A 17,806-nucleotide genomic window follows, 5' to 3' on the forward strand; every position below is an offset into this window, starting at 1 on the left:
GGGAATGGGTATACTACCAAAAGCTTTTGTTTGCTTTGTTTTATGTAAAAGGTTTTTGGGTACTATTCCTAAATCAAGAGTTTTCTATGGCCACCTACAGGATTCCAGCTTTTATTATCATCATATCAACAGGGCCTTCTTGCAGAAGGTTTTAGGGCGTTGTCCACCACTCTGGCAATGGGTTAAGTACGTTTATCTGTGACTTATTCATTTTAGGTTGGAGCGTCGGTTGAGTCAATCATAGATAAATTAACAAACAGACATATAATTAATTGTGTTATTACTTACTTCAGCGTTCAAATTGTCAGCTAAAAGGTTGATGAAGTTGCTCTCTATAGGGAACTGGTTGGTCATGGACTTCAGGTAGTGCGTGAGTTTATCGTGTGTAGTAATTATAATGCCGGTACCAGACGTGTCGAACTGAGGTCTACCCGCACGGCCGAAGATTTGTAGAACATCCAATATGCTGAGGTCTACGAATGTGCCGTGACTCTGGTCGTATATTTCTGTACCCTAAAGAGATAAATCGCATGATAAGTTAATAAAAATACTTAAATCAATAGTAATCATTATTGCATTTAAGATATTAGCTTCATACCCTTATAACAACAGCATGGGCTGGTAGGTTCACACCCCACGCTAATGTCGATGTGCAAACGAGAACCTTGATGTAGCCTTCAGCGAAATATTTTTCAACCATATTCCTAAAAGAATGTTGTGATTTAACTCCTGACGTACAGTTGTTTTAATGAATGTATTAGAAAATAAGTTACGAAATTCTCACCTATCGCTTCTCAGCATGCCAGCGTGATGACAAGCGAATCCAAATGCAAATAACTCCCCGAGAATTTTATTAGGACTGCTCCCAATACTTTTCTTGGCTTTCAGGAACGCGCCAGTGTCTTCCGGCTCAAAATGCTTCAAGTGCCCTTTCTTTTGGGCTAATTCTTTGAGAATCATCGCAGTTTGGTGCGTAGCGTTACGTGCGTGAACGAAAACCATCACTTGATGACCCTTTTGGACCATTTCGACAGCTTTGTCGTAACATATTTCGTTCATTATTTGAATCTGTATGAGACAGAGAACATTATTAGATAATTGATAAAGTAAGGTTGAGCTCAACTTAATTTTTAAATTTACAACACTTTTGATTTTAATCTAAGTTCTACAAAGTTTCTCAACTGAGAAACTTTGTGGAACATTAAAAAAAAAGTTTAATTTTTGTAATTAAACTTTTTTTTTGAACCTATATCATAATCTTCTCGTGGCGAGCTCTCGCGCTCGCCACATTTCCCTGGTGACGCCTCATCCGAAAAAGAATAGAGAGGCGTTGTGCTAAATGATGCTAATCCTCTACAAACGTAGAAGCTTCTATTAGTAGAACTTTTTGTGACGGAGCTCGTCCGGAGAAGTACTGTCATGCCATCAGTGGCGTGCACTGGGTTTCTTACCAGAGTATGCATAAGGCAGGAAAATGGCATAAAATGGCAAAGATCCTCCTCCTATACGAGTTATATATCAATTTTAGGATAAGCAATGCTTTTGCGCATGTATGAAGTGCACGCCACTGCATGCCATGCCATGCTTATTTATGCCACGGCCGATAAGCAGCATTATTGCAATGCTGCGTTCCAATCTGAAGGGAGTGTTTGCGGTTGTAATTACAGGCACATTAGACTTAGAGGCTTAACACAAATTGTCGGACACATGTTGCTGGATTTGCTCCATGCATGTCAAGAGTTGCTCTGTTAATAGACGATGATTTTCCACTAACCGTCTTATCAACAGATCTGCTTGGTGCGTCAATAATCATTATAACAAAATGGAGGTAGCAGTACATCTTTTTTCTCTCTCTTTATTTAAAGAGCACATAATGTGACTTTGTCGCTCTGTTAGTTATGTACAGATATTTATTCTATTTTTTTGACGGCCGGTTGGCGCAGTGGGCAGCGACCCTGCTTTCTGCGTCCAAGGCGGTGGGTTCGACTCCCACAACTAGAAAATGTTTGTGTTATGAACATGAATGTTTTTCAGTATCTGTATATAATAATTATTTATGTGTATTATATTCATAAAATTATTCTTCAGTCATCTTAGTACCCATAACACAAGCTACGCTTACTTTGTGGCTAGATGGCGCTGTGTGTATTGTCGTAGTATATTTATTTATTTATTCTTAATCTGAAATATGTTCTAACTAATTTATATATCAGTTTTGATTCTGATTTAAGACGAAACGCTAAGAAGCTAATTTCATTTACTATACTTAAATAACTATCTAGCAAATTCATTCTAAGTTCTTCATTCCGAACACATTCCAACACAACGTGATAAATATCCTAAATTACCTCACATGTGGGGCAATTAGTACTTTCATTTTTTTCAATGAGGTTGCAAAATTTATTTGTTGCAATATGTCCGGAACGAAGTCTTAACGCTGTAATTGTATCAGAGCGATTGAGATAACAATTATCGTACCAACAGCACCTACTATCTCTAGAATCTATAGATCTATGAATATGGGATGAGATTCTAAATGAATACATTAGTTTGCAGTTAGAATTAATAATCTTAGTCTGTAAATTTAAATTTGATTCTATTCTTATTTGGAAGAAAGTAAAAAGAAAAAGCCATATTAACAATTTAGAGGGAATTTTAAAATTTATATTCAGATTGTTTATTTATTAGTAATCCAACAGCGTTAAAAATTATTTTGGTTAAAGGTTTATCTTATTACTAAAATAAGGCCAAATCTAGATTACAAATATAATCTGTGACAATAAAGCAATAGGTGCAAGTACAACATATACAAAACAATCAGTTACGATAATAACAACAGCATGAATGAGTGTGAGTGGGTGTGAGTGTGCGTAAGTGTGTGCGTGTGTTCATAAGTGTGCAAATGTATGTGCTTGGGTGCGTGTGTGAGTCTTCATGTATAAGTGCAATCTTAAATGAATGATTTCACATCATTTATTATCTCTCGCGATGCAGTTTAGTTATTTCATTCTTTAATTGTATTGCACTTATACAAAATCAAACCTGTCTCAGATGTGCACCTCCGCCACTACCAACTTCTTTGACACCAACGAACTGCTGTTCTAGAGGTACAGGACGGAATCGAGAGTCGAAGAAAAACAACCCGACGTTCGGATTCACACGGAGGAATCTAAAAATAATCGTAAACTTGTGAACGGAAATACTTGGAAAAAACTGCGTTGTCATTGAAATATATTTGCCAGTCGCGTTGAAGACGTCGTCAAACAAGATTATTCAGGATACATATTGTTTAAGACATTTGGGAAAGGTTTTATTTGTTTAGGGATTGCAGGGTTATGAGAACAAAAAAACTTAGGCACATCTCAAAATATTTTTTTTAATTATCATTAGTTTATTTGCGATCGCTCATAGTTAAGTTAGATAACATAAATCTAAGCATTGAAATGACTTTTTTATTAATATATTTGTGTGGTAAGTAAAGTTATAAGCGTCAAACATTCTTTTGTTGGACGGTGTCATGATGACAGCAGTTAGGGTGAACCTATGCCAGGAACTGATAGCCTATTTGTTAGGATTCAGCCTTCCTTTCAGGGGGACCTAAGGTTGCGCCTAACTTTTAGGAGTTATGTGCGTTTTGGAGAATGATGTCGTCGAGAGGAAACCTGCATTACCTGAGTTATCCATAATGATCTAGAAGGAGTGTTAAGGCTACCAATTTTCATTTGGCCAGAGTTTTAGACGGTCTACACCATTCTTATTTGCCCCATACCTTTTACTGAGCAATGTTTACCATATACTTTGTATTTTGTATGCGATATGTTATAATGATTGAAACGCCGTGTAACAATGACTAACTTTTTTGTTAATTTACCAGGAAGACATATTATCCTTACCTGGCAACATCTAGATAGTTGGGTAGGGTAGCAGAGAGTCCTACAATTCGTATCATATTCTGTGTGGACTCCACTTGACGCAAAGTTCTAGCAACTATGGCCTCAACTATCGGACCTCGATCCCCGTGTAACAAATGAACTTCGTCTATTATGAGCAGTTTCACTATTGACGCTAGCTCGGTGTCCGCTAAAAGTAATAAATAAATATAAAAGATACGTTTTTTGTTTATGTTATCATTATCTCATAGTTAAATTAATATTTAGCTATGAAGTTCATACCCAAGCATTTTCATTGTTCAAGTAATCCTTAATATTATAATAGGATTTTTGTATAAGCTTACTTTTTATATAAACTTTGAACTTATCGAGGAACATCAAGGATTTCATGTGGTAATTTGTTATAAAATGATATACAATTACCCTTAAACGAATTACAAATTTTATGCAGCCTAGTAAACTGCACTGCACGTTCATTTTAAATTTTGTTATATTTTTTATGTAAATAAATTAAATTTTCAAATATGTATTGATTATGCACCAACATTATTTTAACTTCTTTAATTTTATCTCTTAATGGCTCTCATGGGCCCATTGTATGCAACACACGAACAGCCCTCTTCTGCTTGCTTTTGCTTTACACAATTAAATGCCGTAGGACATAATGCTGTGAAAGTAACAACAATATAGGTACAGTTCCTATATCTATCATGTGACGAATCTTTTTAACCGCGTATGGTGCAGAGTTAAGTCTATTCGATAAATCCCTACTAATATTATAAATGTGAATGTAAGTTTGTTTGTTACTCTTTCACGCAAAAACTACTTAACCGATCCTCATGAAACTTTGTACACATATACCTGAAGGTATTAGAAGTAATATAGGCTTTTTATCCCGACATTAGGCTCGGTTCCTTTGGGAGAGGAGATAAAGTGTTTGACGATTTATAACTCCGACAAATTATAACCGATTTAAATAATTATTTTTGTACTATAGAGGTTATAATAAGTTTTTAATTTTGCCTAAACTTTGTGGAGATCTGATGAATGTGGTTGGAGCACAAAACTCCTCAGCCGGCAGCAGCAAACCCCTCATTTAAGGCTTAGCGATACTGAATAATTTAATTTTTTTAGAACTACAACTAAATTAAATGCCACATCAAAAAACAAAATCATACGCAGACGAAGTCGCGGGCAAGAGCTAGTTATTTATATGTGGGACCCATTAAAGTTCAGCAACTAACTAGAAAGATTGTCGTATCTACCAAATAGAAATATTTCCTCATTATTTATATGTTGTCCTGTGTCCAATGGTTTTAACTTGTTTAAAATTCGGCAGCGTGAGTTACTCAGTTTAGTAAGTATGAAATCGACAATAAAATGGCGTCTTACGCCAGTGCATTCTATTGTTGCAAAATGTTTTTATGAAACGGCATAAAATGGAATATACAATTTGAACAGAACAATTTAAACGGCGGAGAAACTTATTAACTTAGACAATGTGGACACTTTAATGGCAAATGCGTTCTTAACAATAATCTTTATTGAATGGTATGAACCCCGTTATTAAAATATAAAGAGATACATTTAAATTTAAATAACAAAAATAATACTAAGAAGTAACAATACAATAATGTTTCCTTAATGTTTTTTATTCATTGCCTAAAGTGCTCTTCCGAATTTTAAAGATACGGCGAAACAGAAGTTGTTTGTAGAATAAAGAAAATAACTTAATGCAAAGAACATCGAGCCGAAGAAAGTACCATTGAAATCTCTATTAAACCAGTAACAATAATACTTACTGGCTCCTTTTCTGGTAACGATATCCCATTTTTCTGGCGTCGTAACGATCATTTGTGTTTGTTGTATCTCGGTCTTCGTTAGCTTCATGTCACCCGTTAATTCTTTCACGACAATACCCAAACCTCGTAATCGCTTCCCGAAACTTGCGGTCATTTCTGACGCTAGTGCTTTCATGGGTGCTATGTAGATTATCTGTAAACAGATATATAATATCAGGTTTTATGAAGAACTAACGCCCTTTTTGTCGACTATAATAATTCAGGCCTTAAGAATTTAGTCATTATTAACGTGGTTGCAAAGAGAATTTTATATACTACGACAACGCACACATCGCCATCTAGCCCCAAAGTAAGCGTAGCTTGTGTTATGTGTACTGAGATTACAGATGAATATTTTTATGAATAATATACATAAATACTTAACATATACATATAAGCAGCCAGACACTGAAAAACATTCATGTTCATCACACAAACATTTTCCAGTTGTGGGAATCGAACCCACGGCCTTTGATATATTATTATAATATTTATAAACAGCTGTTGACGTAGACACTAATATGCTAAACACACTATAGATGGCGCTGCAGATGTCTATGACAGACATCTTACACTTAACAGATCTTCGTACAGCACGTGTATATGGTGATGCAAGGACAGCACAGTCCACAGCATAGTACGCAAGGGGGTCCATACGGTCCACACATTCTGGATTATTAGTAGGTTTTGTAGTTTCGAGGAGACAAAGAACAAGTTAATATTCAACAATAATATTCTATTGCAAAATAAGCCTAATAAATTTTTTTGAGTTTTCGTAATGGTCACTTGGAGGATTTGATTGTACTGCCAGCATGACCCAAGAAATCATTAATTCATTTTTATTTATTTATTTATACACTTTATTTGTAAACTACAAATAGTAAAAAAGAAAAACAATGCACACAACAAAAATAAACTTAAAAAGTAGGATACAAAGGGCGGCCTTATCGCTTAGTAGCGATCTCTTCCAGGCAACCTTAGGATTAGGAAAACCAAGGGAAACCGATTTTTATTTAATAAAACCTTCGCCTTTAAAGTAACAAATAACAAATAACAGAAACCTTTCGGCCTGTAGTTGTTTACATTAAAAACTAACAACCGTTGCTTTAAGAGTATTTTAAGTCGATAGTTTGTGAAATATTAAATATTCAATATATTACATAGATCAATACGTTACTTTACTTCTGTACTCTGTAATGTAACATCGGCAAGAGCGCGCGAACCGCTACTATATCGTTCGGACACTGACCCGACTAGGCGACGTTGTCGAATCACATGTGTTTGGTTTTACAGTGTAATGTCACTTAACAAAAATAACATGTTTTTTTTGTATGATATAAATTAATACTGAATTTTGACTAGTCGAAGAACAAAAGTTGTTAGTATTAATGATAGGATATAAGAGGCCGAGAGCTTTCTGGTATTTTTAATTTAAGAGTAAGAAACATTCATAAATCCACATATATACATCCTTTCTAATCCTTTCAAACTGTCCTGGTTTATAAAATAAGTAGGGTGTAGATAGGTCGCACTTTCTCTATATCTTAAATTAAGTAATGCTTAAATTTCTAAAATCATAAAATTTAAAATACACTGGGAACCAATGACTGTATGTTTAAGGTTAGCTCGAGCCAGACGCTGCTGGCACCATTTAAGAAACCACTGTTCATTTTTTACGTAAGGTTGTTGATTCTTGTGTAACTATTTAGACTTACTTACTTTGAATTTGTTCTTCATTATGACATTGTTTTCAATGTGCTGCTTTATCTGATGTACGACGGTGAGTAAGGCTATGTTCGTCTTTCCCGCACCGGTTGGCGCGCAAATCAGGAGGTTCTCATTAGTGTTGTAGGCTGTTTGAAATACCACAGATTGTATACGATTCAGTTCTTTTATATTTTCGAATGCCATTTGACCAATCTGAAAAATGAAAATATCTTCAACTGATTCAAAAATTCAAATTTCATTTATTTCAAGTAGGCCTAATATAAGCACTTTTGAAACGTCAAGTCTGTCTGTGTGTAGTGATTGCACAATCATTGCACAATATACACCGAAAACTTGGTAGGAAGGAATAATTTAAGAAAAGTGTCCATGTTTACTGTACACTCAGAGTTTTAAATGAAGTAAGACGCCTTTGCTTGGAGAAATGAAGTAAACCTTGAAATTGAATTTTGTCTAAAATGTATATACTTGAAACTTTAAGCGTATTCGCACTCGTCAAAAATTTAAAAGAGATTTATAATACTTTATTTAAAATAGCTCCCTTCTAGTATAGATAATGGAGCCAGCGAATTTTAGTCATACCTCATCCATAGAAGAAATTGGTATACGTTTATTTCCGACTTCCAAAGCGACTTGCTCATTTTTGGGTATTAACACTTCTTCGTATTCCTTATTGTCTTTTCTTACTGCATTTTCAGGCAAAATTAGTTTCAAACCGGATACAAAACCTAATAACAAATAAAAAAAGCATCGTACAACGGAAAAACTGCCCACTTTATTTTGGTATATTTTGAGGTGCCTATTAGTCTAATAGCTTATAGTCGCACAGACTATAACAGATATCTAAAGTCACAGAATTAAGAAAATACAGAAACCGTGTACACGACTAAAATTAAAGGATCGAGAATCAATTTTGAAATCGAACAGGTGGTTAGTCAAGGGTTCGCCGGCCGTCTAACAAAGCCAACGAGAGGGACATAGTGTTTTTTAGAGGGGGTAGACCCACATAACCTCCGTTCCGCCCAAGGGTCGGAGGTAGCAATAAAGCTTTTCCACCACGCCAAAAAAAACAGCTTAATTCCATTTAGCAGTTGACAGTAATTATTTTACCTCTAATGTTCTAAAAAGTAAGTAATAGTTTATGAGCTAGCATTGCATGCAGTGGCTGAATAGTCCGCGGGTGAGAAGTGAAATGTGCGTGGTGCGTTTTCACTGTTTTTGGACACAAAGCATTGCATGCAGTGACTGAATGAGGGTTCTGTATGTTCCTAGTTCCGTGTCTAAATTCATGTAATACAAGTGAAACTTTACGTTAATATCGACCTAGGAGCCTTACAACGAAATAAACAAAGAAAAACACTCTAGAAGAAACCTTAATATCTACTGCAGGAATGACAGTGTGATTTTTTTTAGTTTTAACTTGGCTTCTTACTGTTAAATTGCGTCTTTACTCAATTCAGATAAGTTTATAACCTATAACATAGAAACTTTTTGAGCGGTCCCCAGCGCCATCTGTCGGACTGATTTGTCAATCTAAACCATCCAGGGTGCCACCCAAACGCATATCATTCAAATCGGTCCAGCCGTTTAGGAGGAGCTCAGTGACATACACACGCACACGAGAAATATATAGATAAATAGTATATATATATATATATATATATATATATATATATGTATATATATGTACAGTGGCGTGCAAATCTCCAGTACGAGTTATAAAGTTTTTTATTTTATATGATCTGCATACCCTGTGCATGCCGTCTATGCACGCCACTGTATATGTATACGTATATGTCTTTTAATATGAATAAAATGTATTACCAGCAGAGTTCTTAGCATTGATGGAAGAATCGTATACGTTTGGATATTGTACTTTCGTTTGGAAATACGATATCTTTTGTAGTAAAGGATCTACATTTGACTTTGATGTAGAAAATGGCACCACAGGTTTTGAAAGCTCTGCTAATCTGTAATTAAATAAATATATATAATTAACTAAAACTAAGATCCGGTTTTGTTGATTTCCTAGTTTAGGGGTCAGGATTCCAAAGATTTATTGTACTGAGTTTTTCTAATAAACATTTTCTATTTCTATTTCTATGATAAAACGATAAATTCAAATTCAAAATTTCTTTATTCACGTAGGCCTATCACAGGCACTTATGAAGCGTTCATACATATATTATGAAAATTAAGCTTAATTTGCTATACTCCGCGAACAGTAGCAGAATCTGTATGGTGTAATTTATAATTACTTCAATCCAAACCATATATGTTTACATAATTGTGTAAACATACTTTGGGTTGTAGCTTAGAACATAACTCGTTGTTACTTATATTTAGATCTACTTTTAGTTATTACCTGTTTTGTGTACCTAATAACAACAAACAACAATAAACAATAGTAAGGGGATGGTGATAACTTCGTTCGCCAAATTAAACCTAAAGCTACGAGGGTTCCAAACGCGCCCTGGTCTAAGAAGAGCACACAATAAACTTAGCCGGGTAAATTTTTTTTGTTATCACCATCTCACAGTAAATTTATAATAATAATAATAATCATTTATTTGCAAGAACGTTTGTACAATATAAAGATGTTGGTAAACAATATAGTTATTTTAGAGAGCATAACATTCTACTAAATTAATAGTGTGCAAATTTGGTTCATTGGATATTGAAAAGATCAACCTTAATTAAATGTTAAATTAAATTAAAATAAACACTACAAACACATGATAAAATTAAAAATGACAGTAAATAAATAAATAAATAACCAAATCGAAATAATGATCCATAATTTATATAAATTATTTAGTTTATAGTAAATATTAAGGTATGAAGCTAGAGCAATTCACACCCAAGCTTTATTACCGTTTAAGTAATCCTTAATATTATAATAGGATTTTTCTGTATGCTTACGTTTTATATAAACTTTGAACTCATTGAGAATATTAAAGAACTACTATCTCCATGGTAAATTTTTGGTGGTTGCCGTTGCTATTATAAGGTTAGATTGTTGGTTGGTTGTTTTAAGGTAAGATTGTGCGGCGCACATAAATATTATTTTATTTTGCCTATAAAAATCACCCGGAGTAAGGATTCAATCATATCAACCCATTACCGGCCCTCCCACATTGTGGTGGGGTTAAGGCTGTAGTCCACCATGCTGGCCATCGGCTGGTGAGTGATGATGCAGTCTAAGATGGTAGCAGGCTAACTGTCAAGGATTTATATGAAACGCTAAATCGTTTAGCCATACTGCTTTGCTGGTAGGGTGGTGACTAGCCACGACCGAATCCTCCCACCAGACCAGATCTGAGAAAATTCAGAAATTACCACTACAGTGCGGATTTGTGGACTCCACACACCTTTGAGAACATTATGTAGAACAGAACATTATGTAGGCTTCCTCACGATTTTATCCTTAACCGTTGAAGCAAATGATATTTTAACTACATAAAACGCATATAACTTAGAAAAGTAAGAGGTGGGATTCGAACTCGATCCCCCAATTTGAAGTCGAGCTTCTACCCATTAGGCTATCACCGCTTTCTTGGAATAAAAAAAAAACCTTTGGTACCTTTAAATAAAAAAAAACGATCTTGATGAAATATCAATAGAAAATAAATACATTCATATCGAAATATGAACAGACAACGTTCTCCTATCCGAGTTATATATCAATTTTAGGGTAGGCAGTGCTTTTGTGCATGTATCAAGTGCACGCTACTGCTATTTAGCCCGGGAAATGTACTCTCTGGCATCTCTGAGGCATTTGAAAATAAACTAATTAAATGCATATACAGTTATAACTTTTGATTGCTTCTCAATTACCTTTTAGCACGCAACTGTGCAATATTGATTTCCGGTTCCTGTTCGTCGTCATCAAACCTCTTTGTGCTTTTGGCCTTTTTCTCTTCTTTTCTCACGAGTTTCGCCAACATTTTCTCCTGTCCAGATTGCACTGACACTTGACATAAGTACTGAGGCATTTTGTTTTCAGGCAAAAGTGCAGCAACTATAAATACAAGAATAGTCCGATAAATTTCGGGGAATAATAAAATATTGTAGGTCGTCTGTACATAGTTGTTTCAAAGTCAAAAATATCTTTATTCAAATAGACCCTACAGGATTGTATACAATTATTATAGTATTATTCATAAAAATATTCATCAGCTATCTTAGTGCCCATAACACAAGCTACGCTTACTTTGAGGCTAGATGGAGATGTGTGTATTGTCATAGTATTTATAAAAAAAAAAAAAAATTATCACTACAAGTTGACTGCAATCTCAACTGGTATGTGATGATGCAGTCTAAGATGGTAACGGGCAACCCGGTTATCTTTATATATATATTTCTTGTGTGCGTGTTTATGTCACTGAACTCCTCCTAGACGGCTGCACCGATTTGAACGAATTTTTTGGTATACGTTTGGGTGGCACCCTGGATGGTTGAGATTCACAAATTAGCCCGACAGATGGCGCTGGGGTCCGCTAGTATTAATATATATTAATAACCAGTAATATACCCTCAATCGGTTTATGCGCGACATCGTAACGGAACGCTTAATCACGTACGAGACCAGAACAGAGAAAATTCAAAAAATATAAATTTCCAAATTGCCGCTGCTGGGAACCGAAGCCGGGAACTTCCACTAAAAACCAGAGCGCAAACTGTACTTACTACTTGTATTGACTAATAAGAACTTACTTTCTGCTATCGAAGGTTGTTGCGGTGGTGCTTTAAGACTATCGGTAATTTCTTGTCGATGTTGCAGTATCTCTTCAATAAACTCAAACTTATCAAAACCCAAGAGTTCGAACAGCTCATTTTGTAGTTCATCATTTGTCCTCGAAGAATTCAGCAAAGTTATTATAGATTGTAATATATCAGCACTTGATATACCCGTAGAGCTCTCGTAAAGTTCCTTCACTTTAGTTTCTAACCAAACTTTGCTAAACTAAACGAAACAAATAATAACATAATAAATTAAGCATCTATGTTAGGCTAATAATAAACTTATAAAGAAATGATTTGTAACTTAACTTATAACTTCATAGTAATAAACTAACTTTTCCAAGTAATAAACATTTTAAGCAAGTAAAAAATCACTTGCTTCAATGGTAACATCGTGAGGAAACCTGCATACCTGAGAGTTCACCATAATATTCTTTAAGGTGTGTGATGTCCACCAATCTGCACTCGGCCAGCATGGTGGACTACAGCTTTAACCCCTTCTCAGTAATGGGTTGATGTGATGATGATGAAGAAGTTTGGATTGGATTGAAAAATTGACTTTGGTAATTTAGGTGTACAGTCAGTAAAATAATTAAAAAAAACAACTTTTAATGAAAGAAGAGTTAGAAAAAATAAAGATTTATAATCATAAATGCTACAATTATTGTAAGTATAGAGCAAAAAATGTTTGTCAGTTTAACTTACTTTAGAAAAGGGTTGTGCAGATGTTGTAGCAATCTTTTCTTTATTTGTTGTCTGATTGTTATATCTCATAGAGAAATCTGTAACAAAAGTACTAGCGATGGCAAGTTTTTTGGTTAACTTTGCTAGAGGTTTCTTTGCTGGCTTGTATGGAATATAGTTACATTGTATATTTTCACCCCATAGCTTTACATTCTGTTTTACCTCTTTTGTTTCAGTCTTTATATACTCCTTAGTATCCTCTGTTATTATACTTGATATCTTCATTACAATCTGAAAAAAAAAGATATTTTTTAAATTATAACTACATTAAATCATTCCATTAGCTCTACTGAAATAGCTATAAAAATACAGTTACCACACAAATCTTATTAGCAGTAGATGATACAACATTTCCAAACATTTGTTTGAGCTGCGATAAATGTTTTAACATAACAATATCTTGATCGAGAAACATTCTCAGAGTTAATACTGCTGCATCCTCTATAATATCATTTGATGCATCTCCAGTGAGGAGCTTGCAAGACTCTTTCAGTTGTTCCAACAGGCTTAGTATATCATCAGCTGATGGTTCATGCAGCTTTATGTAATCTGTGATATCTGTTAAAGTTTTAAACCTGAAACATTATTAAACAATTAGGTTAACTTTTTAATACTGTGGACCTCCAGTAATATGTAACTTGTCCAATCTGAAACCCCTTGTAATTCTAAATATTTTATTTGATTTTTATTTAATGAAGTATGGTTGGAAAGAAGTGTATAACATATATAATCTTATCATAGGATCTGTAATTTTTCAGATTACAAGTACTTCTTTGTAAAAAAATCCGGACTATATAGGTAGTACTCTATGACCCGACAAAGTCAATAGTTCAACACTGCTTTTGACAGTGCAGTTAATAGGACCTTTATTATGGGAAGTCAATACTAAGAACAATTTAATGTGCTTGAACAAATTTCTTGTACTATAAAATACTTTGTTTATTCTATCTCAGCATACTTAATAACATAGTAGAATTTGGCATCTTAATAGGTTGTAACCTGTCGAAGTGACACCAGGCACCAGGCAAACCTGAGCCGCATGCAGAAAAAGAAGAACATAGTAGAATGTTTAATTCATGCATCTTACCTTTGAATGTTATTTGGAAACTGTACAACTAGGTTCACAGTGTTGCTGGGCTTGAGACAACGGGGCTTGTCAAGTTGTGTGTGTGCCCTCAAAGCTCTTGTTATACGAGGCAATTCCAACATTGTAACTACCTCTACAAATAATACAGTACACTTAATTTGTTTCAATACTTGTGTTCTGGCTTGGTAAATTTATTTTAATTTCAATTGTAATAAAAATTAAGTAGTTTATACATGAAATAAGTTGTCATCATAGATTAAATTATAAATGAATAAGATTGTTTGTGTTCCTTTAGTTACCCAAATCAGCAGTAGTATACAATTCACAAACTATTTAATGACAAGCTGTTGAAAAAGTTTATCTTGTAAAAAAATATGTTTTATCGGTTTCCTTGACAAAATATTGATGAAACACACTTCCACGTTATAACAAGGTTTATAATAATTAAGGACTGTGGAACAGTAACTTGTTGCCGGTTTAACTTGAAACTTTATGCAAAAATAATAAAGACTTTGCCAACATGGTGAAATAGGTACTTATTCATTCGACAAATCGCACTTACTTTCTTCTTAGTTTTAAAATTGTTGTGTTACAAAACTACCTAATAAATAAGGAAACTATTTCAATCAATATTTTTTTTATACGTTATTGTAACAAATTAGCTATTATATGTTTTAGAACCCATCGTCCATGGAATTGCAACTTTGTTTAGGTATTTTATTACATTGTGACACTTCTGATTTCACGCAGACATTTGACTTTGACAATGACAGTTGATAGTAGCTAAGTTAGGTTTAGAGTATGGTTTAGAGTTAGGTCAATATTTCACTCAACTAAAGTCAACCGATTTAAAAGTTCTGTCAATAATCTCTATGTCAAATGATTGAATTGCCAACTACCAAATAACTATCATAAATAACTACATAACATCTTGATATACATGGATGACTATAAAAAAATTAGACATTTTCAGCGTTGAATTTTTTATTTATAAATTATTTGATAATAAAAACCAAATTAAGTTTCTTCATACATTAATTGGACATTAAATAAACCTATCTTAGTAGATAAACTAAAAATAGACCAAACTTACTCGCTATGGAAATTAGTTTTTATTAGTAAAAAGACTGATAGGAGCTATTTTATCATACATTTAGGTACTAAAATGGATGTGCCAAAATGTCATTGTATTAAATAGTGTCGATGTTTAGTACCGTTTCTCTTTTATATACTTAGTTGTTTACATAGAATGAAAAAAAAAGATTTACTCATTTTTAAAAAAAGGCCCAAACTATAGACATTCACATAACACACATGCATATACACACAAACACACACACACTTACACACACACACACACACACCCGCACTAAATAAGTCGCTCTTATTCTCTTTTTTTTTATTGGCATTTACTGTGTTCTACTTTTGTCTTATTGGTGCTATTGCATTTATTGTTGGAGGTGGGCGTTAATGCGACACAGTTTATACTACTGCAACAGTTATCGTGGCACCATGTTTATTGTGTCAATTCTGTACCCTTACCAATATTCTGAATAAATGAATAAATAAATGAATTTCATAAATGTTAATTCTGAAATTCTTTTTCTGATGAAGACGTACAAGATAATTGGTATTGCATAACCTGGATGTAATTTAAGCCTCCCTCCACACCAGACACGAGAAATAATTAATTCCTAAATAGCCCCGGCCGGGAACCGAACACCGGTGCCTCCACCTTAAAATCTAAGCACCGCTGCGCCAGGGAGGTTCAGGTGTTTTTTTCTCAAAGAGTTCTGTCATGATCATCATGTAGACAAGACGCACTTGACACTTCCTATAAATTTTGAAAAAAAATTACGCTTAGGGTATTAAAAAAAAAAATTAAAGTTGCTTTAATTTATTGAAGCAATAATTACAATAACACTAACGATACATACAGAGTTTTTATTTGTATTGGTTTTAAAATGAGATTACATTGATTATGTTTATTATTTGTATAACATATAACATATTTATATTATATTGATGTCTCTACTTTGTATTTGAAAGTTATGCTACTCGTTTTATAATTATTACATTAATTAATATTCTAATGCATTCAATTGTTTTTTTAACCATTTACATAACTTACTTTACGATAAGTTAAGTAACTTTATATATCGATATAATTAAGTAGGTACCTTTATGTTTATATGGATACATATTTAATATTTAAACAAAATTTTCAGCAAATTTTAGCAGTCGATAACAGATTAATTAATCGTGATATTCATAATGCAAGTATAATTTTCAAATACAACAAATAATGTATCTACCTCGAAACGTTTAAACTTTAAGGACTAAGTATGCCATTCGATATATTCAATAATTAATTCAGTTGAATATATTTTTATGAAACAATTAAATACGTACAAACATCACAATTTACGTAGATACACAATTAATATTAAAACACTGTATTGTTTCTAAATTATTAATATGCATATATATAATTTGTTTATTCGGGGATAGGTATTCTAATCCAAAATTTTGTTTACAAATTTTAATTTCGTCTAAATCTAAAGTCTATGATAATATTACACATATTTTTGCTAATAATATTAATATAGGTACAACAAAGGTAGGTAGATATATTTCAATGAATACTTGTCACATTTTTTTAAAGGCTTTTAGGTTGCCACTTTAGTAGCTAGGTGTGGTGTTAGTAAATCTTGCATCAGAACTTTAACCAAGTTATGTCCATCCGATTGATATTTATTACTACACGTTTGGTGGGAACGTAGCTAATGCACGTTAACTTGAAGTTAATAAATAATAAGTGTTAGTGATTACGCCCTAAAAGAATCAGTCTATACCAAAATCTTCAGATTGAATCTTTAGATGAGCGATTTAATTTTGTAGTCCTATCCTTACCTACAAACGGTAGTACCTACTACTAAATTCAAACGGTCATCTAAAGATTTTGGTATAGACTGATTCTTTTAGGGCGTAAGTGCCATCATGATGGCGCATTAATAATTTTTATATTCTCTTATAATATTGGACATGGATATGTACCAAATGAAAGGAATTCTGAGAAGAACAGCTTGTTATTAAAATATATATGTTAATAATAATACAAGAAAATATTACTATAATTTTATAAAGCATGTCACATTCTAGTACAAATTATCTCACACTGCGGCCATGGAGATAGTAGTTAATTTTTTTCTTGCTTCTGTTTGCATTATAGTGGTTTTAAAAAGTTACTTATTCGGAGTTTTTTTTAAATACCTACCTGTTTCTGAAATAATTTATTATATTTTTAAGACCAAGTTCATTAAAACTTCTAAATATTTGTTTATATATCATAAATATTTATTAAATATATTCGCCATCCGGATATTTTCAGCCAGAATGTCTTCTTATATATTTTAATTAAGTATCTACATTTTCTTATGATATAGCTGTTAATAAGAATAAAGGTGAAAAGGATAAAAAGTTACATGATTAAAAAAATAAAGATTTTTAACATTTTTTAAAAAATTTAGATTAATTTTGCTATTTTATTGTAATATAAGATATAAAATAGGTATATGCTTCATACAAATTATTTTAATATATTTAACTAGATATTTAGATACTATGTTTTTGGATATGCCTTTTATGTTTTGTACTTATATAATACTTAGGTAACATTTGAAAATGAAAATTAACTAAATTTGTATTTGGAATGCACTGCTCCTTATCATACTATTCACCTTTACCTTATTACACATTAATTAAGTACAATTACT

At 33.1% G+C, this 17,806-nt stretch overlaps 1 protein-coding gene across 1 annotated transcript in view; it reads right to left on the reverse strand.

Annotated features, from left to right (window-relative positions):
• The window catches only part of LOC120633616 (activating signal cointegrator 1 complex subunit 3), a 36,990-nt gene extending 22,230 nt beyond the window's left edge, over positions 1 to 14,760 (reverse strand). Inside the window, exons 1-15 of the mRNA XM_039903862.1 lie at positions 14,593 to 14,760; positions 14,031 to 14,163; positions 13,260 to 13,518; positions 12,905 to 13,174; positions 12,173 to 12,422; positions 11,294 to 11,477; positions 9,281 to 9,426; positions 8,039 to 8,184; positions 7,451 to 7,651; positions 5,693 to 5,885; positions 3,894 to 4,080; positions 3,043 to 3,169; positions 785 to 1,068; positions 599 to 704; positions 289 to 513 (exon numbers count right to left, since the gene is read on the reverse strand). Of these exons, the coding sequence (XP_039759796.1) occupies positions 289 to 513; positions 599 to 704; positions 785 to 1,068; positions 3,043 to 3,169; positions 3,894 to 4,080; positions 5,693 to 5,885; positions 7,451 to 7,651; positions 8,039 to 8,184; positions 9,281 to 9,426; positions 11,294 to 11,477; positions 12,173 to 12,422; positions 12,905 to 13,174; positions 13,260 to 13,518; positions 14,031 to 14,152 (2,700 nt within the window). The 5' untranslated portion in view covers positions 14,153 to 14,163; positions 14,593 to 14,760. The remainder of the gene's footprint in view (positions 1 to 288; positions 514 to 598; positions 705 to 784; positions 1,069 to 3,042; positions 3,170 to 3,893; positions 4,081 to 5,692; positions 5,886 to 7,450; positions 7,652 to 8,038; positions 8,185 to 9,280; positions 9,427 to 11,293; positions 11,478 to 12,172; positions 12,423 to 12,904; positions 13,175 to 13,259; positions 13,519 to 14,030; positions 14,164 to 14,592) is intronic.
• Between the last annotated feature and the right edge of the window lie 3,046 nt (positions 14,761 to 17,806).

The sequence above is a fragment of the Pararge aegeria genome, chromosome 22 (genome assembly GCF_905163445.1).
Source record: "Pararge aegeria chromosome 22, ilParAegt1.1, whole genome shotgun sequence".
NCBI lineage: Eukaryota > Metazoa > Arthropoda > Insecta > Lepidoptera > Nymphalidae > Pararge > Pararge aegeria.